Source organism: Drosophila simulans, chromosome 3R (genome assembly GCF_016746395.2).
Source record: "Drosophila simulans strain w501 chromosome 3R, Prin_Dsim_3.1, whole genome shotgun sequence".
Taxonomy (NCBI): domain Eukaryota; kingdom Metazoa; phylum Arthropoda; class Insecta; order Diptera; family Drosophilidae; genus Drosophila; species Drosophila simulans.
Window position 1 is genome coordinate 25189863 of NC_052523.2, and position 26013 is coordinate 25215875.

Sequence of the window (26013 nt, forward strand, 5' to 3'; positions counted from 1 at the left end):
TTTAATTTCATGAGTAAAAGATAGTTATTTTGAAAAGTCAGCACTGCCAGCAATTGCGTTTCTATTCCTGGTGTATCCATAGAAATGTAGTTTTGTGGGGGCAGAAAATGTTCTGAGTTACTAAATGCCGGTTAATTGCGATCGCGTGCTCAAGGAGAGAAAGGGTTAGTGTCCGAATTGCAACAAAATCGAAAGCGGCACGAACAGGGGGGACGACTGGCATGGAAGTTGACCCAGTTCCAAGTGAGGGTATGAGATACAATGACCTTAATGTTGTTGGCCAGCAAAAGTGGAGCTTAACTTTGTGTGCAATGTTGAAGAAAACTTTGCATATTACGGGTTGGGATAGGAAGTGGATGTGGAACGGGCACTGCTGCTGGGTGGCTTCTGGTTGGAGTGGCCTGACTTTGAAAGTGAATAGCTACTACCATGGCCCAAACCACTTTCCAATGCGCCAGAACTGCCCCAGCCACCCGTTCTTTCCCAGAGGCATTTGCATTTGCCCAAGAGGTAGAGTCCTCATGCTGTTATAAATGATGTTGATATGCATGAATGGTTGGTTTTCCGACTTTCAGTGCCAGTTCTTTACTTTTTTTTTATCGTACTCGAATGTTCTTTTCGAGCAGCAACAGTTTGTTTCATAATCCAATTATTGTCAACTTGGTGTCACTTTTCATTGATGAAATTGGAGATGTTCCACTTTGTTTCCTCCTGGAAAGAGCTAACTTCCATTGATACATTTTGATGGGGTGTTGAGTGGGCGAGCACTCAAGCCTGAAAACGATTTAAGGTCACTGGGTGCGGGGAGTGTCGCTGCCCTTGTTATTCTTGGGTGTGATTATTGTTTGCTTGATCTATGGCTTACTTAATCCGCCTGGCAGACCGAATTCCCCCTGTTTCGCTCCGTCAGATCATTCAGTAATCAATCAATTACCTCTAAAGGTTCTGCTAATTACCGCCGGATAATCCGAGCCAAAAATAGCTAAATAATAAGAATCTGCCAGCTGCAGCCGGAGCGTGTAATGGTCGGTAATGATGGCAACATGAGCGAGGATAGTGAGTCCATAACTGGAAGACGAACAAAAGCATCTGCCGTCGTTCGCAGTAGTTGCATGTAATCTAAAGAATACCTGGCGGGCATATCGGCATCTCGCAGTCCGCACAACTAACTCCGCCTAATCCAAAGGCAGTTCAATCAGGAACAATGAACCAAACAAAGAGCCAACAACAAGGAGCGCGGAACTGGACGTGGAGTAGGAGTTAGAGTTGGAGCTGAAGCTGGAGATGGAACGAAAACGAAACACGGAGCTTATTGACAGAGGGGCAAACATGGTCTGTCCACCACACACAACGAGCAACAGTTGTGGTCAAGATATTAGGCAGTATATTCCAGTATTTATAATATCAAATAGCCCACATATAACCTTTATGGTTTTTCAGAACAAATATCTGTTGTGAATATCTTTGTTTCCTATTCTTTTCGATCCATCTTGCGGATAATAACACATTGCTAATCTGTCGCCTGAGATCTATCCTCTTGAAGACAGCTGTATGCCTAGAAGGATAACACACGCTGTTTGGTTGCTTTGGCAGTACAGGTAGCATCAATATCCCATCTACTTTTTGGTCCGTCGGCTGGACAGCTGCAAAAACTGCAGCAGCAGTAGAAATTGGCCAGCCACTTACCAACGCTCTTCTCTTCAGTTCGAGTTCCTTTGAGCCGGGTTATTTTGAAGCATTTGTGCCAGGCAACCGGGCAGCCAACGTATTACCTGTTGTAAGAATGTATCTAACAAACGCATGCACACACATTTGCCCACTCCATCAGTCGATTGATTCTGTTTTAGCCTTCTTTTCGTTGCTCGGTCTTCACTTGCCAAAATTGAAGATGGATGGATGGATGGCCAGTAAAACCATCGAGTTGTATAGTATGATTCGGGTGGGTAAGAGAGCTGCTGATGCAGTGCGGAAAAGTTATAGTTGGGGAATGTCTATATGGCCAGGCGGAAGATGAAGTGAGTGCAGATTGGAGTTTGCTTCCTTTCAGAATAACTATTTATTTACCAAATAAGTGCCGTTTAAGAAGTCAAAAGTGGAATAACAAGTAAAATCAATTTTATGTTTCGACCATCAAATCGAAAAGTTGTGATTTCTTAATGGAGCAAGTGCAATTAATCTGTATCTGTTAACTTCCGGGTGCCTTCAATGCATGGGAATGTATCTGTGAGTGCGTACGTGTGATGCATTCCACTCCACTCGCTCTGCATATTGCACTTTGCTTCGAAACGAAATTCCAAACTGAATTTCGCCAATCGCCAACAACAAATGCCAGCGAGGGGGGGAGGGGGGGCGCCGAAAAGAGAGCAAAAGAGCGAAGAGGCGCATGAGAGGGAGGCAGAGCGGGAGCAAAGCTCATCCATTAGTTGTCGTCACACACAACCTGAGATATATTCTCATTGTTCTTGATTCTGCTTCTTCTTTGCCTCTTCTTGCTCTTCTTAATTCTATCTGCACGTATGTGTGTGTGTGTGTATCTGTCAGTGTGTTTGCATAGGTAACGCGGGAGAGAGCGAGATGGTCAGATGGGGCTGAGCCAGCGAGAGATTGACAGATAAACCTGCGATGAGGTGAGGTTATGTTTACTGGACCACCTTCGCAGGTTCGCTCAAACAAATACGCACACAGATACAGATACATATGCAGATTCAGATACCCTCTCTTCCTCTCTTTTCCAGTCTGTGGAAGGCAATTGACCGATGCTGCTGAAAGCGCATCTAAAAAGGTAATTTGCCTCACTTTTGAGGATACTTCACATCATTCGCTGTGAAAAGAACCTCTTTTTGTTCTTCCCTTGTTGGTGTTTAGCTACCTGCTCTTTATTGACCAGTGTTCGGGATTGATGGGCTAAATTATTTCACATTAATGTGGGAACAATTCCCAGGGGAGAAAAGAAGAAGAAATTGTACAGTGCGATCGAAGATGATCGTTAGGCAAGTGGATAATCTTGCGATAAATAAACCAGCGATTATTGGTTATCGGATTTCAAAATCCATACGCTATGAATTTTGTAAAATTGTTACAGTGACTGAATTATAACCGATTTTGGAGTGACCTTTTGAACTCTGTGCGCTACGAAAACGTGGGTGCCATGATCTTGATAGTGCTTCCTCGTACTCTTATACAATCGTAGCTAACAAAACAGTCATATGTTAATTACCAGATATGCTAATTGTGTTTATATTCCGGTGCTAATCCAATTTCTTTTTGTTTTGTCATTCCAGGTATGTAAATAGCTCATAATTACGCGCCACAAAAAGTGGTAGATGGATATTTCTGGATACGAAAGTTGGTAACAAGTTTTCTAACGATTTCTGAGGCAAATAATCTGTACCACAAGTTTAACGACCTTTCGGGGTTACTTAACATTTAATTGGGGTAAAACGAGGGGCCATAAACCCAAGTAATTATGGCAAGGAGATGGCGTCAAGTGAAGAAAGAGATTTCCAAATGATGTACAACCTGAACGTGACAGACTAATTGACGGAGAAGAGAGTATCCTTGGCCGAAAGTCCTTGATGCCTGCTTATTTATTTATGAAGCAATTTTTAAGGGACGAGGCGGCCGCATAAAGTGGCATCATAAAAACATGGCCAAGACGTCTGTGGAGCAATCGAGGAAGTGGATTAAAACTAATTTCCTACGTAATGCACACACTCCAAGGAGCGGGGGGATATAACTTGGGGACTCCGGCGGAGTGGCAGTCACTCAACTCGCCTGAACTCAGCACAGTTCGGTTCAGCCACTTGGCCCCAGAGAACGACACAAAGCAATCAAAGCGCAACCAACTGGGCGAACCGACCAACTTCCATTTCCCGCCCCCCGTTCTCCCGCCCTTTTTAGCCAACCACTGTGCTGTCGGTCAACGGTGCAGAACCACCCGGTTGGACCCACCAACAGACAGTCAAAAGAACAGCCAGCCACAAATGGCCATAAAATGAGTGTGTATACAGCTGCGGTCAAAATAATGGCTCTAAAGGTGCCACTCACGAATTTATGGTACGGAATTTAATCGATTTCATTCGGGTGCTCTATAATGTATTAAAATGCAATATATCAGTTGAAAATCTAATATAAAATGGGATTCTTCAGTGGCATTGTTTAATTTATTTACCCGTTCCCATGACTTCCGGTTGTGTAAAACTAAAGGTATGCTAATTTTTTGACCGTAGTTGTGCTTCAACAAGAAGGCGAAAATTGAAGGGATTCCAGCGGGTAAGAACGAAGATTACGGTAGAGGGGTTTTGAGAAATTACTCTGGCAACAACGTTATAATATTAGCTGTTTTTGATGTTTCTGCTGTGCTGGCTTTCGGCTTTGACATTTGTGGGTTAAAAAATAATTACCGTAATATATATAGGCTCTGAGAAACAAAGCAGTTAGGCAGTGAAAGAAAAGTTTGGGTGCCTTATAAATAAAAATTAGTTTAATGAGAAGGCAAATAGAGAAGTTCTATCTGCATATCATTTGCGCAATTCCATCGTTAGGAAATCGCAATTTTGTTGCAGATATTATGCAATAAAATATTAATTGAAGCATTCTTTTTTTGAGTGTCGGTAATAAAATCCAAACGCTCCCCTGTTTCTACGCCTCCGTTTTTATGGCTAATATAATTTGGCACTTTGATTGCTACAAGACGAGGCGGTGCGAAATAAATGATTACTTGGCATGTCGAGGCAATGAACCCCAGACAATATAGATCCCAATGGCCATACAAGTTGACTCGGTCAATTAGCGCACAAGTCCAATGGCCAAAAGCAAACGCTAGACGTTAGCAACCACCAAATGATAGCGGCTTAAAAATAAACGCAAATTAAATGAAAATGCGTTTGAGCAAATGCGAGGCAACTAGCCAAAATATTTCGATTATAAACTATTTTTCCGCAGCGAATGTGCTGTATCTTTTATTTGCTTACACCTCTTATTGCGCCATGCATGAATGGACCGATATCGAATTTTATTTTTGGCAAGCGCTCGAAATTCGCCGAATTATAAATAATAAATTGTAAATTGTTTTATTCGTTATTTTTATTTTTTTTTTTGATCGTTTCCCATTTGCTGTTTTTCTTATTTTCTGCTGACTGTTAATAGGCCAACTACAACATTTTTCGCGGCTGTCAGCATTTCTCACTTCTGTTTTCCCGATTTCCACCCACCCACTTGACCTGACCCATTGAAAAGGGGGGTTCGCAATTAATTGCCATCACCTGCCTACATTTTCGAGTGTATTTAGGTGTGCAAGTTTGATGTGCGAACCATTTTTAGAGGCTTACAAAGCATTTTCCGACTGTTTGATTTGTTTTCGACTCATTTCCAAGGGTTCCATGCGGGCTGTGCTGAGAACTATGCAAATTTGGCGGAAAATTGTTTAACTTTTGTGCTGAAATTAATGGAGCCAAATAAAACTATAATATCAAGCACAGATTTAAATATAATATCTACAATTTTAAAATGTTTTGTCTTTGCAAGTTTGGAATTTAAGTAGAATTTATTAAAGCCTAGCAAACCTTATGCTTGTGGAAAAGTAGCAGCTTAGGCACTTTGAAGTGTGCGACTCTTGTCTCTAGGAGCTTTTGCAATATGTTTTACTCTGCGAAAATGAACGTTGCCTCATTCCTGGCAGGCAAAGTGATTTTAAAGAGCCATTCACAAAATCTTTTCAGCAGATCCTGCACTCCTTTCTTGTCTGTCGGCCGCCACTCGAACCACCGTCGATAATCGGATTAGATTTTCTGGTCCTAATTGGCACTCGACAGGACGGCAAAGCGGTTGCTCCAACCGCCGCAATTGCAGCCCCCTGTCTTTTTGATGTTTGGCCACAAATTCTGGACAATGGCCAAGCAGCTCGGCGATTATGATGCGTCTGTGTGTGTGTGTGTGTGCTAGTGCTAGCAAACAAATAATTAACATTTTTTGCTTTTTGTTGACTTTTGTTTTTTTTGCTCCGCCCATTCGCGCATTGTTTGCCATCAATTCTTACACTTGCCCGCAAAATATCTAAATATTATGCTAAAGCAAACACAATTTGTAAACAGCTGCGAGTGCAACTATTCGTACGCCCCTCGCACTCCGCCTCCTGCCGCTGCTTCTTGCCACTTGGCAATATGTTTTTGTTAGTATTGGCACAGTTTCAACAGCGGCGCAGCGACCACGCCCTAATTGCCTCGGAATCGTGGCGGCCTTTTGCCGTTTTTGTGGCCCCAAATCGCCTGGGCCGAAACATTTCAGCTCGAAAAGCTGCTAGTTGACCCACAGACAGGGGGGAAAATAAACAGAATACTTAGCCAAATTATGAATCTGTAGCGGACGAGTTTACATTGATGCTTCTGACGGCAGGAAAGATAAATTAATGCACGGAATTCTTGGGCATTTGATCGCTTGAATTGAATTTAATTTGAATGGGCATAATTAAATATTTTCCATTTCCGTAAGATATTTTATTGCACGTGCATTCGAAAGGAAACCAATTTTGAGCTGCGTCCATTAAACTTGAAAAATAGTTGGTTGCTTTGCAATATGACATCAACTTTTGTGTTTGCCTAATTTAAAATCCACCTACATACCCCACAGCCTGATATCCATGGCTCATATCAATTTAAATTGCAAGTGCCTGTGGCAAGAGTGAAAATAATTGACAACTTTTGAGTTTTCCTTCGTCGCTGCTGCGGTCTGTTTTCCTCTTTGGTTCGTTTGTTGTCTGCAACACTTTGATTTTATCGTCTAGAATTTATTTTCACATCCTTTTTGGCTTTCATTTGTCGTCTCGACGTTTCATATTTAATGTTTTCTTTGGTCCGACGCAAAGATAAGGCGAGATTTGCCAAGACTATCCTCGGGCAGGATAGTGTGCTTTACTTGTTTGGCCAAATCTTAAAATTGAGTGATAAATTTTACCGAAAACTGCACCTTCTACTATAATCTTTTAGGGATTTTTCGAATTATAAGAATGGGTTCATTTAGTCCATCTCTTGAAGTCCTGACAGCAGGATCTCTTAAAGGAAATGCTCAACACTACTCCTTAGGATGCCAAACAAACTCTGTGCGAATCATTCGTTGCCTATGGGCCTCGTTTTATTTATGCAGGTGTGTTCGAGATATGCAACTGCCCACTGCCGAGCATCCTTGTGCGTTTGTCATATTGCAATTTGCAATTACTCCTTGTCAGACCGCAGATACACACAAATGCAAGAGTGTGCACACACACACACGCACACAGATTCACCAAATGAATGGACCGGGGTCCTTTGACAGTCCAGCCTCCATTTCCCCAGCTCGTCCTTTGTGTTCGCGTGCTGTGCTGTCTGCGGCTGTTGTGTTTGCCAGCGAGAGGAGAATTCGAATTATTTGCGTTTATTTTCGAGAGCACATTTAATTAATAACCAGGCGGTGATTATCCCCTACACCGAACGCTCCGGCATATGACACTTGCGCGGTGGCTCGAATTACTGAAACCAAATATAACTCGGCGCACGCGGCATAAAGAATCAATGTGTTTTGGTTTCGCCGAGTTTTGTGGGAAAATAAACAGAGGGATACAAAAAAAAAAACAGGAAATAAGAACGCCGCGTTTACATACCCTTAAGATATGTGTCGTTCGATTCCGATAGTGATATCCATCTCTAAACATCAAATGAGCATTGTAAGCAATACAATAGTTCTGATAGTTGGATTTCTAGAACTGTAACTAAAGAGCATCTACCCTTTTCCAAAGGGCACGAAAAAGGAGTGATTCAGTCGAGCGGACTTAATAGATCCGGCGAAAATGAAATGACAACGGCTGAGGACGGCGGCCACTTCAGTGTGACAATCTAATTACACGGCTCGCTGTGCTCGAAGCATAAATTCTAACCAACAACCATTAGAGCCAGCACCCTGGATCCAGCTATCACCGGCCCCCTGACCTTTTGATCCCCCATTTCGGTGGTGGTCTTTGATGTCGCGCCGTGCATATTTGAATCCATCAATTGAGTGAATGATTGCTGAAAAGGGCTGTCTGAATCATTGCATTGCTACCGTCTCCCCCTCTAAGGTTTTCGATTGCTGTCCATTTGGTAATACTAAATGGATGGGGGCCAGGCCAGGCCGAAGGAGTGGCAAAATGGCCAGAATCGTAACTGAAGCACAGACGGAACAAATTCATTGTTCATTGTCGGGCTAAACACGTATTGGCCATAAAGCGTACACGTCGCTGGGCCGGGCCAATCTGGCCAAAAGAATCGGGTAACGAAATCAAAATAAAATTGTCGGTTAAATTCTTTTTCTTCTTTTCCAGCGGAGCGAAAATAATCTGGGGTTGCTTATGGGATGGCCTGGTTTTCAAATGGTCTTTTAAAGTGCCTTTCTAGTCGTAGCACCGAGTGGGAAATTCATATTAGATATAAAATATTAAAAATTAAAGCGCGAACAAGGATATTATTGTTATTTAAGTACTTATAGAACATTAAAAAAGACTTTTAAATCAAACTTATTACCATTTTCATGAATCCCTTTTCCCTTTACCCACGTCAAATATCAAATCCAGATCGGTCAACCGGAATATCCAAAATAAAATGAAATTTCCTTAAATGTTATCCCGACATTGGCAATTGAATTCCCAGATTGCAGATTGTAAACCCTTAAACCTTTTTTTTATATGCACCCCACAGGCGATTTTGTACGTTTTTGTTCGTTGGAGGGTCATAAAAAGCTGGGAAACACGAATTCAATTGGCCGAATTACACGCTCCCCTAGGCGGATACTTGATCTCCTGGCTACAAAAGTATCTCAAGTTGATTATACGCCCGCACTGCATTGACTGCCCATTTCGGGGATACATTTGCGACAATAACGAATTAACGGCAGTGTGTGGAGCGGTCTCTGAAGAAGGAAGGGGAGGGATCAATGGTCATGGATAATAGCGTTTCCCGCTGGACCGGACCTGTTGTCCATGCAACTTAGACCTTCTATTTTGTACTTTGGCCATGCCTCGCATTGCGGTGACTGCCAAGAGTTGGCAGACAGACAGCGTCAACAGTCGGCGGTCAGGTCAGGTGATGCGATGTGATGGGGGGGATGGCTTCCAAAGGGGGTTACCCGGTGCTCCGTGCTCCGTGCTCCAGCAGGGGTGTTCCAGTTCGTTGACTTTCACGTGCGACGGGCGTTTGAAAGCCGGTAGGTTGTTTTTTATATTTATTGCGGCCCCTGCCTTCGACTTTTTGCTTCTGCTCTTGTATTTTTTACGACAGTTTTACCTGTGCACGCGTTGGCTTTTGTAAATGACAATTTTACCGTTTTGTTGTGGATGTCTGTTCACTGAACGCCTCACTTGTCCTTCCACCTGCCCAACCCTCCCCCTGGGCAAACCAGTCTAAAGTGCTTTTAACCATGGTGTTGGCGATATAACTAGGCCGTAAAATAGCTAAATTTTCCATTTAGCAAGTGCGATATAATATGCCATTAAAATTATGACATTTTAAACGGACGGCCAGGAATTATGAAAACTAGACCTGTACAAATGTTTTATGATAAATCAGAATAATATATTTGCTTTCCTGGTTTTGATCTTTACCCAATTAATATGGCATAAACTTTTAAAGCAAATACTATTCGTTATCTTTCTGAAGCTCAAAATTAAATTTGGTATGTAAATTATGGCCAAAGTGACAGCACTGATGGGAAGTGCTGGGACAGCAATTTGTTAAGCCGCTTCAATGTGTTCCTTTGGCTTTATTATTATGGTTGTTGCCCCCGTTGTTGTTGTTGTTGTTGCTCTTGCTGTGCAAGGCAGGAAATTTGTGTTATGACTTTGCTAATGTCAAGTGCAAACAAATGTTTAAGCCAAACGACGACGCAGGCGAAGCTGAAAATGAAGCCAGAGCAGCCGCAGCCAAGCCAGCCAGCCACCAAAACGAAACGAAAATGGCCATAACATTTGTTGCAATCAGCATAATCAAAACAGGGGACTTTGGTGGCAAAGTGGAGCGGGAGGATGATAATCACACCGCAGGAAGGCACATAAAGGCAAAGGCAAAGGTGAGCTCAGGTGAGCCAGAGAGTGTGAAACGGAAAATATGTTTCTGTTCTGTTTCGGTTTCGGTCTCAAGTGTCAGGTTATTGCATGGCAGGTGCTCGAAGATGAAACGCGAAACCAGCGGAGGGAGCGGTAGCGGGAGTGGGGATCCGATTCCTGTTCCCGTCTCCGGTTGATTCCCCCGCCCCGCTCCTCACCTGTCTGATCCGGCCAGGTTCTAGTCATCCTCCCGGCAGCGGGCACTTCATCAGTCTACGTGTATAATGATGCTTTGAAGGGCTCTGTGTGGCTGAAATACACGTAACTGAGCATAAATAAATCAGCATTAAAAACAAACCAAAGTTGCCGCTGGAATCTTAATTGCGGTGGAAACGTTAAACGATATGGCTGCACAGCGAGAAATTGTGAGTGCTTGGTGGAGCTGAAAATGGTATCTTCAATTAATTAAAACTGATGCAAATGTAGCTATTGGTTTGAGAACTTAATTTATTGGCATTTAGCTATCGCTAGAGTTGTCACAACTGATCTGGGCGCTACTCACGAAATATGAATACGCACACACGTCATGTCAATCTGGAGACCGGCCAGATAATGGGGACGTGGGGCCAAATCGGATTGGGGAGTGGGAAATGAGATCGCAATGCTCGCCTGAATGTCAATGGAATAATCCCCAGCCTACCTGGTCGCCGCCCTGTTGTTTTTCGTGGGTGCATCTGTGCATCTGCATATTTATTAAATGCATCTCGCATTGCGCGCCATCATCTCTACTCCAATTTGATATATTACACAACATAAAACGAATAAACAACGAACGGACGAAGTACTTACATATGTACACACAAACCAGACTCGATGTGTCGAGTGCCGAGGCGAAAGAGACGGGAACAGCGCCAGCGAAAGAGAGAGCAGCATGTGGATAGATAGTCGGATTGTGGGTGCGTTTGTATGCTTTTGTGTATGCATTCAAAGGAATTAATTAATGTAGACAGCTGCAGACGAGCGCTGCGATTGTGGAAATGTGAAACAAAATGCAATTGTGCCCACATCTCGAAGGTAGCTGGAGCGATGGAGAGCGAGATACAAGTATACACGTACAGCCAGAGATACAGATACAAATGCAGATACGGATGTGACTGCGGCGGATAGCACAGATAGAGATGCGAGATGGAACGGAACGGAACGAGAGATGCTTACAAGTCGGATGCTCTGGGAGCTGCCACCGAAGGCAAACTAATTATCCCCGCCATATGTTGAGTGACAAACAGACAGCTCGGGGAATTCAAAGGGGATTGCCTGGGGAGGAGGTGGCAACGCGATGGTGGAAGTGGGAATCCGAATCTGAATCGAAATGGCAATGGGATGTGCGGCTCACTGAAAAATTAGTACATCAACTGACAACCGCTATTAATAGCCCCATTCCACTCAGCCCAAGTCGTTAATTTCATTTTGAGACATCAAAACGCCGAGGAACTTCATTACGAATCATTCATGATGTAAGCGATCAATGCGAACAGTGTTGAACAGGGAAACTTACCACGTGAGAGACATCATGAATTGCGATAAATTGCGATGGGTGTGTGCAGATTATAATAGATTTTGATTCGCAGATTTCTAATCGATTGCAGGTTTGTCTGTTTATGACTTAACTTACAAGCAATGAGAACGATTTCTCAGGAAATAATCACAGACGTTGTAGGTCCACCCAATTGAACTGCTTCCCATCGAACGTGATGGGAAGTTATGAGCATGATTTATGGGTAGTTTGTAGTTAACTTTTGATTTGTTCTGCCCTGTGACCTCGACACATCCCTGCCACCACCTCCCTTCCTTCGATGCCCACTTTAGTGGAGTGTTTGCGTTCTGATTCCATCTGCCCTGCAGCTCTCGCCCAGTCCTAACCCAACCAAAGTCGGATATAGTCGGGCAAATCGGCGGGGGGCCGTAGAACAGGAAAAGAACGATGCCCGGCTATAAATATAATTTCTCATTGCGCTTAAAGCACACTTCACTGCTCTGATGTATGTCAATTAGTCGACAAATTGATTGCGGCGCATTCAACGCCGCCCAGCAGATGAAGAAGTAGGTAGGGTGGTTCTGGAGGGCAATAACGATGGGCTGTCTGGGCGGGAATCTCGGAGCTGTGAGCTCGGAGTTCGGAGCCGGGATCTCGGCGGAGCCGCAAACCAGAAGAACAGAGACCCCTGCCTTTATGACGATGCCGGGATGGAGTTTTGCCGGTCAACTGAGAAGTGCTCCCGTTTGCGCGGCCATTCCCCTAATGCCCGTCAATTTTAACGATTTCATTTGAAGTTAATTTTAATTGCGCTTAAGTAGGAAATCTCAATTTCACAGCCATTTGGGTTCACAATCGAGGCAGGCAAATCAGAACGAATCTCCATCTTGATTTCGATGCAGTATTAGCGGATTTAATTGTGCGATTAACATGGGATCTGATAATGTGGTGTTTCTATTAAGTGGAGACCACAAATGATGCGTATGTGGGCTATTATTATGATCGTAATAATTATTATCATCATTAGCTAAAAACTTGTAGAATGTGAAATCCGATCCATTCCTAACTCCTCGTTATATCACCCTAATGATTTGATTAGCACGAAAAGCATAATTAAACCGCCATAGATTTGGAAATCCGTTAATTAAAGTACAAGTTTATTATAGCCTATTCACCGTGCTAATCAATACTTTCCTATCTTTTTGTCGTTTCAGGTAAATAAGTCGCTTAATTACAATCAATTGATATCTGGAAATATCTGGAAATGCAATCATGGATGGTAAAAATAATTGATCTAAAATATGTAACCTAAAACTCTTAATGATTAGCAGCAATATTTTTACAATAGTCAAATAGTTGAAATAACAGAGATTTATGTTAGCTGACATAAACAAGCTGCACAATTATATGAGTATTAAATTGCGCAGCTATTTTGCTGTCGAATTACCTCGTTATGGAAAAATCGATTTTAGATATGTTTTAACCATTTCAATTCAATAAGCATTGCATCTCTTCCCCTCCAGACAAATTTGTGTTGCCAAAACACACTGCACACGCAGTATTTTCGGTAAATGAATGCAAAACTGCTGCCAAAAGCTGCAAAAAAAGAGGGAGATTGGTTTCCACTGATTCCCGGGCATTTCGCTCGTCTGTTATTAACTCAATTACATTCCTGTTGCCGGATAGATATGCAAAAATAACAAGCCCAAAACGGTGCGGCACCTGGCAGATATTCCTGCTCCAGTTTGGCTAGTTTCATACCTACTTGAATGCTGCCGGGCTGCGAGGATTATGTGGATTATATGGACCAGGACGAACTACATGTGGCTCCTCCATTTTAGTCCATTGTTTGCCCATGGCATTCGTAGGAAATACAAACATGGCTCATTCAGATTCCGAAAATTGCTTATCGATTGCAAACCAAACAAACACTCAGCCATAACTCTTTGGAATGTTTATGAGTGAAACTTCTTTTTTTTAGTTTTTATAAACTACGATATAATTTAAATTAAATCTCAAGACTATAAAAGGGAATAATAACACACGTAGAGTGGGAGAGAGAAATATAAATTTTAAATAATATTTTTGTGTTAGTCAATAAATTAGTTTTAGACCTGGGCACCTTAGTAAGTTGCATTGTCATCAATGCTTTTTGCCCCATCATCCATGACTAGAAAAAACCCCCGAATTTTCGTCTATAGAAAAATGTGTTTGTTTTTCTTTGGTATTGCTTTTGCGTTTTTTTCTACTTCGCGCCGGCTATTTATTGACTTTATTGAGATACTTTATCTGGTTTATCCAGTGCGTGAGAGTTTTGACCACAAGCAACCAACACATGCATGCTAATTGTGTTGTGATTGAATGCCACTCAATTGTGTTGCGTGTTGTGTGTACACCAGAGAACTGCAAGGGTGGCATTTTTTACCACTCGACTCACACCCAACAATTTTGTGTGCGGGTGCTACCCGCCACGCACATCGCGGGTACTTACAAACACACAGTATACATCTGCACATGTAGACAAGACACCCCGTTGTGCCCGCACCCGAATTAATACGGTGACCTGCGTCGCGGGTGCCGATCATACTCGGCACCCATAACGGAGGGTAGAGAAGACAAACAGTCAGAAAAAGACAAATGCCTAAAAAGGGATGAGTGACAAAAGCACTTGTGGGTTTACCGTTAAACACATGGGTGTTTCCAAAAATACTCGGGTGTTTCGAAAAATACTCGGGTAATAGTCTCTATCAGTCTATCTACTCTTGTAGATAGTCGAGTCACAGACAAGATGCGTAACTCCATACGTTTTACACTCCATACGTTTATACACTATTCTTTCGGCGTGGCTCTAGACTTTGTCGAATACTTTGTAAAATATGCCCTTCATCTTATTATTATATTTTATTATAATTATATATATTATATTATATTTTATTATATTATATATTATAAATATATATATATATGTAATTTAATTATTATATATATATATATATATATATATATATATATATAAATATATATATATTATATTATATATTATTATATATTATTAACGTTTTTATTATTTAAATGTAAATTATAGTAAAAATAATAGTAATAGTAATAATGCTAATAGCCGAATCTATGTACATAATGTCACAAAATTTCAAAAATGAATTTATGCAAGAATATTTGTCATTAGAGTATTCAGCTAGCGACTTGTGAAAAATTAGTAAGGCAATGATTCGAAACGGGTGGCACCCGACATGAGCACGAAATTTTTCTTGGGTATTCCCTTTTACCCTTCATTTCTTATACCCGTCGCGCTTCCACCCATACAAATTTTAGGCGTACAAAAAATGACCTGCGGCCGATCGTTGACTGTGCGTCCACTCACCCATACGGCTCTTGCGCAGCAGGCCTCGGGTGGTTTTTTTACTCGTAACAAAATCACAACGTTGGTAAAACACCCGAATATTTTCTGTTGCCGCAAGTAGGGTGTCAAAAAAGACGGGGTGCCTAGAGACCGAGTGTTTATCGGGTGGACGTAGAGTGCCAGTGGCGGGCTGCAGTTCTCTGGTGTACACCGCGTCGAATGCAGTGCGTGGGTGTGGGAGTGAGATGGCTAGACAGCCTGCTTCATTTTCTTCTTCTTTCCGGCCTTTGTAACAGGTTTCTGCCAATTGATTTGCCTTTGTGCCCGTGTGTTTGTGAATGCAAATTGCTGTCGGCAACTGTAAAATTGGCCATAAACCTTTTTGAACCCAAGACGGCGGAAAAGCAAAAATCTCCGCAAGAGAAACGTGTAATATATCATCCTTTTTGTCGATTATATCGCTCGATGTCTATACGCCGTGTGTGTGCGTGTGTGTGTGTGGTGCCCCATTTTTACTCTCGCATTATAATCCATATCCATATTTTGATTCACGAGCTGCGGAGCGCCGCTTGTTTTTGTTATTGCTGTACACAAATTCGAGGGTTGCTTTTTGATGTGCTCCGTGTCGTTACCGTTATTTGTTGTTATTGTTTTGGTGGTGGCTGCGCGTGACGTGAGAGAGCCCCAAAATCTAGCGCTCTCTTTTGGGTCTCACGTGCTGAGAGAGTGAGATTAAGTAGTTTTATTTCCACTTTTTGTCGGCTTACCGTTTTATTTGATGATTACGGCTCATAACGCATAGCGCGAAAACTAACCGCCAGGTGGCGCTGTTAATGTTGTTGAACTTTTGAAGATGTAGGAAAGAAAAATAACATTTAGGGAGATTGCAACGACGTGGGGTTATTCAAAATGTCTAAGGAACACGCTTAGGCGAATTTTTTTAAAAGATATTTTTGGCTAAAAAATAGTTTTTAGTTTATAGGCTACTATAAAAATCCTTTACTAAGAGCTCTGTTCAGGATGCAAGAACTCCAGGAAGACCTTTTGTACTATGGCTAATATACTGATTGATTGTTGACTAATGCATATTTGCATGACCCTTATCACTCAAACAGTGCTACCACCTGTTATCATGAGTAGCCAGCTCAGCCTCTTGTATCTGGCAACGCCGTCTCTGGTCCTGGTCCTTTGCATTTCGTTCCGCTCTGGCGCTCTCTCTTCCCTCTCACACTCTCCGGGGGCCTAATGTCGCTGGGATGCCTAAGTGTTTTTACGTGTTTGGTGCACCGCACACGTCTTGCAAAAGGCGCTGCCCCACCCCCAACGGCTGCTCCTTGGTCCCTCCACCCACGGTTTCGATTTTTCTGCACTCTCGCTCTCTCCCGCTCTTCCATTATTATGGTATTTTTCCAGTGTGACCACAGCGCGCTCTGTTGTGTTTTTCTGTTTTTTTCCTTTTCGGTCTCGAGTCGGAGACTCTTCGTTCTCTTTCTCATTCTCATTCTTGCCTTCGCGCGCGAAACAACAACAGCAACAAGGTGGCGGAGGACGCGAAGAGCGCAGCGTGGCAGCGTATTGAATTGGAGGAGAGCAAATGCTAGTGGCAGTGGCAGGATATCGTATTCGCATCGGGATATAAAAATGTCGAGTGCAATGAGTCGGGCTTCTAGTCTCACGTACGTGCCGGGCTCGCGATGAATGTGGCCGTATCCGTGGTCGTAGTCCTTGTTGTCCTGCCGCCGTAACCGTTACTTCTGTGTGTCACATGCACATCATGCCAAATGTAAATGCAAATGCAAATGCAATTTATTGAACCCAGGCCAAAACGTGAAGTGAAGTGCATCATCTCGCATCGTCAGTGCAGTGAAAGGCTAAAAGCAAAACAAACCGTAAAACGGAAGTGAGGAGAGGAGAGTGGGAAGAGAATCCAATTTTACTCCTGGCATTTAATGGGCCAAAAACAACAGAGGCGTAAATCGCAACCAAATCTAGTGCAAAAGCAGTCAAAATTTTCACCATTTATCCGCAAATATTTAGTGAGTATCTCGAAGATGCCTCTGGGCCATAACCCCGCCCCCTTCGCCTCCGCCGCCCCCTCGCTCTCTCACTTTTCTCGAGCGGAAAGAGCGGAAAGAGCACGCGTGCAAATGATGTTTGGCCTCCTGATGCACTTAAAGAAAATTGAATGTGACACAATTAAACTACTTGCCTGACATTATCATTAAGTCAGATCATTAATGTGCTCATGTGCTTATGTGCTTAGGCATTTGCATTTGATAGTGTCGTATCAAAACAATATTTATTAAATTGAAATACTCAATGAACAGCAATTGATTCATTTTATTTACTTCCCACATTGATATCATAAATATAAATGACTATTAGACCTGCGCGTTTCAGTTTGTAATTTCAAACTGTAGCGTTTTTTTTTTTTTCTTTTTTCGTATGTTGTTATTGTTGGGGCATTTTGGGGCGCAGAAGTGTAAAGCGCACGTCTTGAGGCTCAGATACGTCAATATAACAAAACACACAGATACACACACTTACACTTACACAGGCATCAAGCAACAGAGAACATCAGCGGCAACAAGAACAACGTCAATTTGTGAAGAAATGCGCGCTCGTGTGACCCTATAAAAACCATCGTCATATACCCCCCTTTTAACCCCCAACAAATAGGATATAGATACAATTTTTTTGTTTCTTCTTCGCTGGTGGGCACTCACTCACACACACACACACACACAATACAACTAAACACATTTTGATGTACTCGTCACCCACACAAGCAGACTGGCAGGGAAAAATACCGATACAGATGCGGATACACAGATTGTGGTGGCACCTTTTCTTGGCTGTTTCGGTGGCCCTTCGCCTTGGCCCGGCCAATAGGTAACCATTAGATACTCTGGGCCACAGTGGGCGCGCGCTAATTGGGGCGTTAGGTGTGGGTGTATCACAGGAGTTATGGTTATAATTCCAATTAATCCTTGCTGTAGGGGAGTCAAAATAAAGAAGAGGATTCATTAACAAATTTAGTTACCAGAGTCTACGAATTCCGTCGAAAATTAATTAAATCCAAATCCAAATTTGGATTATTCAACTAAATAGTAAACGAATTCTGTTGGAAAAGCAACGTAAAGTAAAACACTTAAGGTCTCTTCAACGAGGCCCCACTGTACCTGGATAAGTGCCTGCCTGCAGCTGTCTGGCCTGTCCTGGTATCCATTAGATACATTTGCCCTCGCCTGGGGGTGCGTGTGTTGGCTTTGTTGCCGTGGCTATGACTGCGGCTATAATACGCCTCTGGCTAAGACGGTTTGAGATTGCCCGGATTGCCTTTATTTGGGACACAACGAAATCGGATGACATGTGAGTCGGCGGGGCTCGAACATGAGGAATGTGTGCTGTAAGCAGTGCGATTTGGTTTTACGGTGGCAGGAACAGTTGCCGGAATTGTTCATTTGAGACCTGAATAATGCATTTTCGATTGGCCATAGCCATAGCCGCACAAGCAGCCGGCAAACCGCTTATAAGCTGCGGTTTGACTTTGCTTTGACGAGTCGGGCAGGTCCTGACATCAGAGCTGTGGCTTTAACCACAGCAAACGCCCGCCAAACCACGACAACCACACAAAGTGGTGGCAAAGCCAGCCAACGATTCCGCAAGATGTGTTAATGATTTTGGCGGATAACTTACTCGGAGGAAAACCTGTTCAATGGTGGGAACAATTAATTTACAACTTTTTACCCGCAGAACGGGTAACTGGTTTGACTAACGGCGGTTACCTTGGCTTCGTAACCCATGATCCATGATAACTTGGTGGCCCAATTGGACCCGACGTCGCCTAATCGATATGTGAGCACTGGCATCGATTGATTCTGTCACTCGGTTTTATCACTTGGCTGTCATTAAATGAATATTTAATGCCCGGCTGCATTATCCGCAATTGTGGCACTATGGCCATAGGTTGAATTGTGGATCAATTTAGGCGATAACAACTCCATTTAACTAATTGAAGCCTTGGCAGTCACTTGGAGCGTCGTCAATTGAGCGTATTTTCACAGCTTTTGTATTGTCTGTCGTTGACTCTTGTGCACTTTTATTGAATAAAGTCATTGGCAGACGGTTTGACAACTAATTTGACAGTTTGTTTTTAACTTGGATAGGTTGAGGAACTTTATTCATTGATAGTGATAATGTAGTGAAAGCATTAAGTTAATGGTTTGATGTTATGCTGCGGAGTACACCCTGTGCAACTTAATTATTTATGGGCGAAGATGAAAGGTTTTGGTAAAATACCTATTCACCGCAGTTTAAATGGCGTATCTATAATTAATTTTCAATTTGGCTGCTCTCTGACAAAGACACAAAAGACTTTGAAAAATAATTCGAAACTTGACCTTTACTTTCGGCCAGACGCAATTTAAATTGCAGTCGGGAAAATGTTGTTGTTCCTGTCATTAGGCGAATTATCAAGCATTAAATGACATCTAATTGAGCAAAATAGGGTGAGTTTGAAAGAGGGCAGACATGGAAAATAACACAAAATGCGAGTATATATAACTCCCGAGTAGGAGCGATACAATGTAGGAGGAGTAGCTGGGGAGTAGCACGTTTCCAAGAATTTGCCAAACAATACACAAAGTATACACACGAGGCATCTAGCGGAATCACATCGTCTGTCCACCATCCTCATCCACAGCCACATCCACCTCGTGTGTACGTGAGCCGGGTGGTGGGCACTCAAACGTGCCTCTACTTATCGATTTTTATTTCATTTTCATCCGCTCCACTAGGAGACGGCCAGCCAATCCCCCCCGACCCACCCATTCCTGCATTTGTCACAGTGTCCTCCCTATACACGGAAAATAAAACTGTAGGTGCTTGAATTGAATTCATTACTATTTCTCATAAACTTAATTTTGCCGCCAATTAAATTATTTTTACCCCAATTTCGCATTGCTTTCTCGTAGAGAATAATACCGATTTAACCCTCTGGACCTTGAGATGAAATAAAAAGCGCCTTCAATTTCCAAGTGCCCATTGTTAGGATCTTTTTCATTGTGTATTTGCAGCATGGCTTGTCTTATTCTCATCCTGTCCTGCCGTAGCATTGTTTTTCCTTCCTACTCTGCACAAACATTTTTTTATGCTTCTACTTATAAACGCGTGCGACTAATGGAGGAGGAGGCGAGGAGCCTGGGAGTCCCGAGGATGGCGAGTCCGTAGTCGGCGACATATCGCCATAACACCATCAACAGTTCATACGGCGGGGCTAAAGCGAGTAGTCCTCAGCCGTTCTCCATTCGGATGGACCACCTAACTCCTCCTCTCCTCTGCTCCTCCTCTTGCTCCTTCTGGTTGTTGGTGCTGTTTTCTCCACGATGATGATGATCAGCATGGTGGCGATGATGATGTTGCTCCTGCAGTCGCTTACTCGGCTCCTTTTTCTGAGTCCGAATCGCGCGCACGGCTGCCATTGTTACAAAATGTGACAATAGAACGAGCCGAGAGGCAGATGCAGGGAACCAGGAGCAGAAAAAATAAAAATAAACTCAGTAGGAGAAGTTGTGGCAGCGAAATCAGCCATCCACAAGCTGAATCAGCAACAACACAACGAAAACAATAGATTGCAAGACCGATATGTGAAATACCCTTGTATTGACGAAAGGAAAATACAAGGTCATTATCGTCTGGAAATAATTGCGTGTGATTTTGGGTATCCCTTGATCGGGAGGCACTTTGGCAGGATTAATGCTTTTGTAGTTTCATTCACAAGATATTATCGAAGAACAGGTAAAAAAGTTAAGGTTGTCACTTTATCCTTAAAATCTTTACTATTCAGATTTCTACCCAAAGTTCATGGAACCTCTTTTTGGTTGTCCTGCAATTATTCTTATTAATAACCATCTTGGGCTTAGTCGAGAGTGCACAATTTCAATGCGATTAAAAGGAATGCCCCGCTGTGGCCAAGACCTCCGACTGAAGGCGTAATGTCCTCCAGAAGGGTAAAAGTAAGAAGACCAACAATTGCTAAAGAGTCGCAGGATGAAAATTTCAAAACGACGATGGCGGCGCCTCTTGCTGCAGCTTCTACTTAGCAATCGTTGTTGTTGTGGAAGGGGCAGCAATGGAGCGGGCTCGCCGGGATTGGGGTGGCACACGGTGGAAAGGAGTCGCCGTACTGAGGTCATGCCAGTCAACCGAATAAATGAAACAACAAAGGCTGAGATACAGACACGAGCAGAGGCACACACTTACCGCCACATAAAATATGCGAAAGCATAAGGTGGCTTTCCTACTTCTGCTCCAGCCGGGACCAAGGAGGAGGTGCCTCCAAAGTGTCCTGGGACGCGAGGATTCGGAGTTGGAGTTGGAGTCGGAGACACACCAGACTCATAGTCGCAGTCTGAGCTCCGAATATAAATATACTTTTTTTCATTCGCCATAGCTCGGTGAAATGAAATTTACTGGAGCGAAAAAAATTGTATGGTACATTGGGGTTGGAGTGGAAGCTGAGTGCTCGGATCTGGTGACTCCGCCGGGTTATAATGCGAATAAATCCCATTAACGCATGATTTGGCAAAAAGTTCGCCAATGCGACTCATTCTCGTTGGGAATTTCTTGTTTCTCCAGTGATTTATGCTTGGCTGGTACAGATTATGTGTGCTAAATACTCGGAAATTATGTTTATTGATTGGGTTAAATGTTTGTTAAAAATTAGCATACAGCGAGGAAAGAAAAACCAATTATTATTCTATATATAATGCTTGGTGTTTGTGATTTAGTGGTGTCCAGAGTGGCCATTAAAATATAAATATTCCATTTGCTTTTCGGGTGTTATAAATGTGATTTTTCCATTTAAATAGTATATCTAGTGAAGCAATACCCTATTAGTTTGCCCGTGCCTGTTACCCTTTTTTGTTGTACACATTTTAATCAATTAGATCTGGCTCTTTGCTTTGCTACTAGCAAAGGCAGCTTAACAACCCGAATTACCTCCAAGGCGCACTAGAAAATATATTTTCCTTGCGGCAAGTGGAGGGGCAAATGGGGGTCGTGCCACTACAGTTGCACAGAGGGAAAACAGCAGAAACACTTTGCCTTTCAGTTCACCGTTTTTTCCAGCTGCCTCCTCCACTCCGCTTTTCTTGTACTTGTGCTGCAGTTACGTCTGTCGTTCAAAGCGACTAAAATTTTACTGACTTTGACAAGCTGCCTCCTGGCCCGAACCCCTGCTCTTCGTGCCCCACCCCCGCCCCATTGAGAACCCCACTCCCATTCCCCGAATCCCCCTCGCCGAGTGTGTGTGCACTCAGTCAGAATTGTGCCTTGTAAATAGGATTCATCTCGCGACGAGTCGCGACCAACAGCCGCTTGGTTCTGCCCCGGCACAAAATGCAAAATATTACGCGGCTCTGGCTGAGAATCTAGATGCACTGAAAGAAAAGGGGGTAAGAAATAAGGCTAGATTGAATATAGAACTATTTTCTGACTAGAGTATGTAGTTCATCTTCGTAAGTTACTTGGAGCGATACAAAAATGACAAAGAATAAGATGGATTAAGTCTAATAATAAATCATAGATCCATCCTGAGATGATCCCATGAACTGCCCTAGCTATTTCGCCCAGTGTAGTTCTCCCTCAAAAGCCGTCCTTAGAACGTTGATGTTGCCATTGCTGCTGCCTCTGTTTTGCGCCCAGACACTCAAGTAAATGGCCGTCAGGCAGTCGGGTGTTGGGAGTTGGGACTCCACCCCCCGCCACGTTAGTCCGCCCAGCTTGCACAGTTTCCATCTATCTATCTATCCATCCAGAATCCATCCATGCATCCATACTACCATTTCGACCATTTTCGCCATGTCAGGCGGCAGCCAAAAGTGCGCTCATCTGTGGTTCGCCAGGCAAAAAGTTTGGCGTATCTATGAGTCTGCTGCGTCGTTTGTTGCTGTGTGTGTGTGAGTTGGGGTGCGCTGGTGTGTATCTGTGTCTGCTTGTCAATTTATCCTTTAGTTTCTCTTTCATTCCTTTTTTTTTTGAGCCCACTTGCCACCCATCTCTGCCGCCCGTTAGTTGCGTTTGTGGTCTGCCTTTGTGTGAAATTACGAAGTCTCTGCCTTCTCGCTTCCGCCGCCTGCTAACTGTTTAATTAAAGACTGCGGAAAAGGGAGTTGTCGTGCCAAAGATATCGCTGGCTGGCCATCGAAGCCACCGTTATTACACAGCCGTTGGAAGCGGCAGATACAATGATTATGCTTCTATTACTATGATATCGCGTAACTCAATTATTTTGGTTAATACTTTATGTTATCACTGAAGGCCTCGTAGGGATTGAATATAGGGTTATCTACAAAGTGCTGACCTCCAACTTTCCCATAATATGGGATTAATCAGCCTTTTGTATCTCCCATCGAGTAGTTCCTAATTATAATCCCGTAGATACGATTTCCAATTTAATTGGCACTATAAAAGGATGTTTACCCTCATTTAAATGCGTATGTTTAAGTAATTACATAATTGAAATGAGAATGCTGCGACAAAAGCGTCAAAGGCAAGTCAAGCTGAACAGGGGATTATCCGCGATTCCGCCATTCAGTTGTGAAGCTGAGCACATGGGCACACACTCGTGTGTGTGAGGTGCATGGCGCTGTTGCTCTTGATTTGGACTTGTGTGCCGTATCCAATCCCGATGCCAATCCTTTGGTGGCTGCAAACAAACATCGTCCAGGCAACAAGCATCCAACGAGCAGAGCACACACAACAAAAGGCAGCAGACTCGCATTACTCGTTGCCAGGAATATATCACGGCCAACACAAACCCTCCCCTGGCCTTCTGGCCATCTTGTGATGAGGATTGAATGGCAACGACTGCTGCCAGCGGGGAGCATTCAAAAGGCAAGGAGCAGTAACAGGAGGAGGAGGAGGTGCCCTCCGCTCTGTAGGCAGATGCAGGAGGCGCTTGTTAAATTCTTTTGCATTTAGTTTTGCTGTCGATAATGATGCTGCGTCGGCAGCAGACTTCGAAACACTGGAGCCCAGCTCCTCCCCATCCCCGACCATCGAAGGCACCTTCCTTTTCCACCTCCAAAGCCTTTCAGTTGCCGACAACCAGACGAAGATGTCGATTTTGATGCATGCTTATGCTCGCTTATCCTCCTCGTTGTCTGTCCATACTCTTTTAGAGGCTATAACAGATGGATCATGCATTATGTGTTGGATCATCGTTTGGAGTAGTGCTAAAGATTCACATGAAATGATTCATTTATCATCGAATTGTTACAGAGTTTGAAAGGAAAGGATATATTGAAGAGCAAGTTAAAATTTCGATTTCAATTTTTTAATAAAGGGTGTTATCGAACGCAACTTGCTGGCAGGTTGGTAATGTTCGAGTATTATATTCCCTTTTGATTCTCGTTTCTGGAGCCCTTCACTTGCATCTGCTGCCTGCTCCCACATCCACATCCACATCTACATCCTCGTTCCTCCCTCACTTGTAGACATCCAGCTGCGGCAATATATGCAAATTATTCCTGGGAAGCTGCAAACGAAGAACGAGAAGGAAGGGTTTAATACAATTTACGTGGATAAAGTAACGAATTATTGAACCATACGGTACGCCCTGGACAAAAGAAATAATTTAATAAATTCAAATAGGTTGGCAAAGCCATAAGGAGTCCATATCCGGTGGATTAACTCCCTCTAAGCTCGATTCGCTCCACGCCCTCCCATCGACGCCTCGGGTTTTTCTGAAAGCGAGCTCCCAATTGAATTAAATGCCTGTCCAGATTGCCCATGCCTTTGGCCAATATTTTGAAAGCCGAAAACGGACCACTACTCCCAGCACCTCTGAAGGCCCGAAATCGAACAAAAGAAGAGTGGGAAAGATACTCGAGCCGAAGAAGTGCAAAGAACTCTCGAAATGAAACTGGTTCTGGCCCAAAACCCAAGCCAAATTGTATCTGTCTTCGGCTCGTGTGTCGCTGTGTGTAAGCAAAGCGAAGTGGAGTGGAGTAGAGTGGAGTGGAGTGGCTCCCAGCTCTCAGCTGGTGTTTGAAAATGTGCTAAGTTCTCGCTTTTGTATGCACAAAGGGGGGCCAGGAGTGGGGCCGGCCAAGGGGTAGAGTAAACAACTTTGCGAAATGGCGGACAATTATGGGAGATGCGCCGCCGCCGGTTGGCAGTGCTATCTGCGAGAGATACTTGGGGCAGCCGGGGACAGTTGCCACTTTGGTCACGTACCAAAAAACGATTGCAGCTCCAGATATGCCCACATTTACACACACTCAGTATATGTATATACGTATATATCTGGGTCAACTTTGCGCCTGATTTTGTAAGCAAATATTAATTTCGCCCTGGCGCTTTCGCTTTGTTTCGTTTCGTTTCCAGGAATATTGTCTCCTCCGGGTCCGTTTCTGACGCCCAGTCCATCGCCATCGATCTCAGCTAGCCCTCGTCTGCAACCATCGCCATCGCTCTCGCCGTTCCCACAGGATGTGGTGCTCGTAGCCGGTGGCAGCCAAGTAAACGCCAACAGCAATCCCCAGGAACACGTAAGTTGATCTTGACGAGGAAGAGCACAATTTCTCGAAATTTAATAAGAGATGGGAGCAGGTTTTAGATTTGGAAAATACTGCACATATTTAGCAGAATCTAAAATTAAATTTGGTCAATTCATTCTTCTGTTTCAGGAGCGCAAGGCGGCGACGCCTGGCAGGAGACAGTCCATCCACCAGTTCACCAATGGCAGTCCCAATGCTGGAACAGTGGTCTTCCAGCCGAGCCCATCACAATCGCCGGCCGCTGCCACGACGGTCATCGGCGTGACCAGTGGTGGCCTCATAGCCACCGCCGCCGGAGGAACTGGAGCCGGTCTGAGTACCGGAGTAGGAGCCGGGAGCAGTTCCGGAGTAGGAATTGGAGTCGCGCTGCACGGAAATGCCATCGGGAACGAGCTGAATGCCACTCTGGTGGGATCGAATAATATCCAGCTCAATAAGGTATGTAGATCTTGTACATATAGTATTAGGTAGATATACCATCTTAATATCATATTGCACTTAATAATTCATT

General features: G+C 43.5%; 1 protein-coding gene across 1 annotated transcript in view; it reads left to right on the forward strand.

Annotated features, from left to right (window-relative positions):
- LOC6730004 overlaps positions 1-26013 on the forward strand; it is a 45239-nt gene that overhangs the window by 8419 nt on the left and 10807 nt on the right. The window contains exons 3-4 of the mRNA XM_039295434.2: positions 25330-25493; positions 25632-25940. Of these exons, the coding sequence (XP_039151368.1) occupies positions 25330-25493; positions 25632-25940 (473 nt within the window). The remainder of the gene's footprint in view (positions 1-25329; positions 25494-25631; positions 25941-26013) is intronic.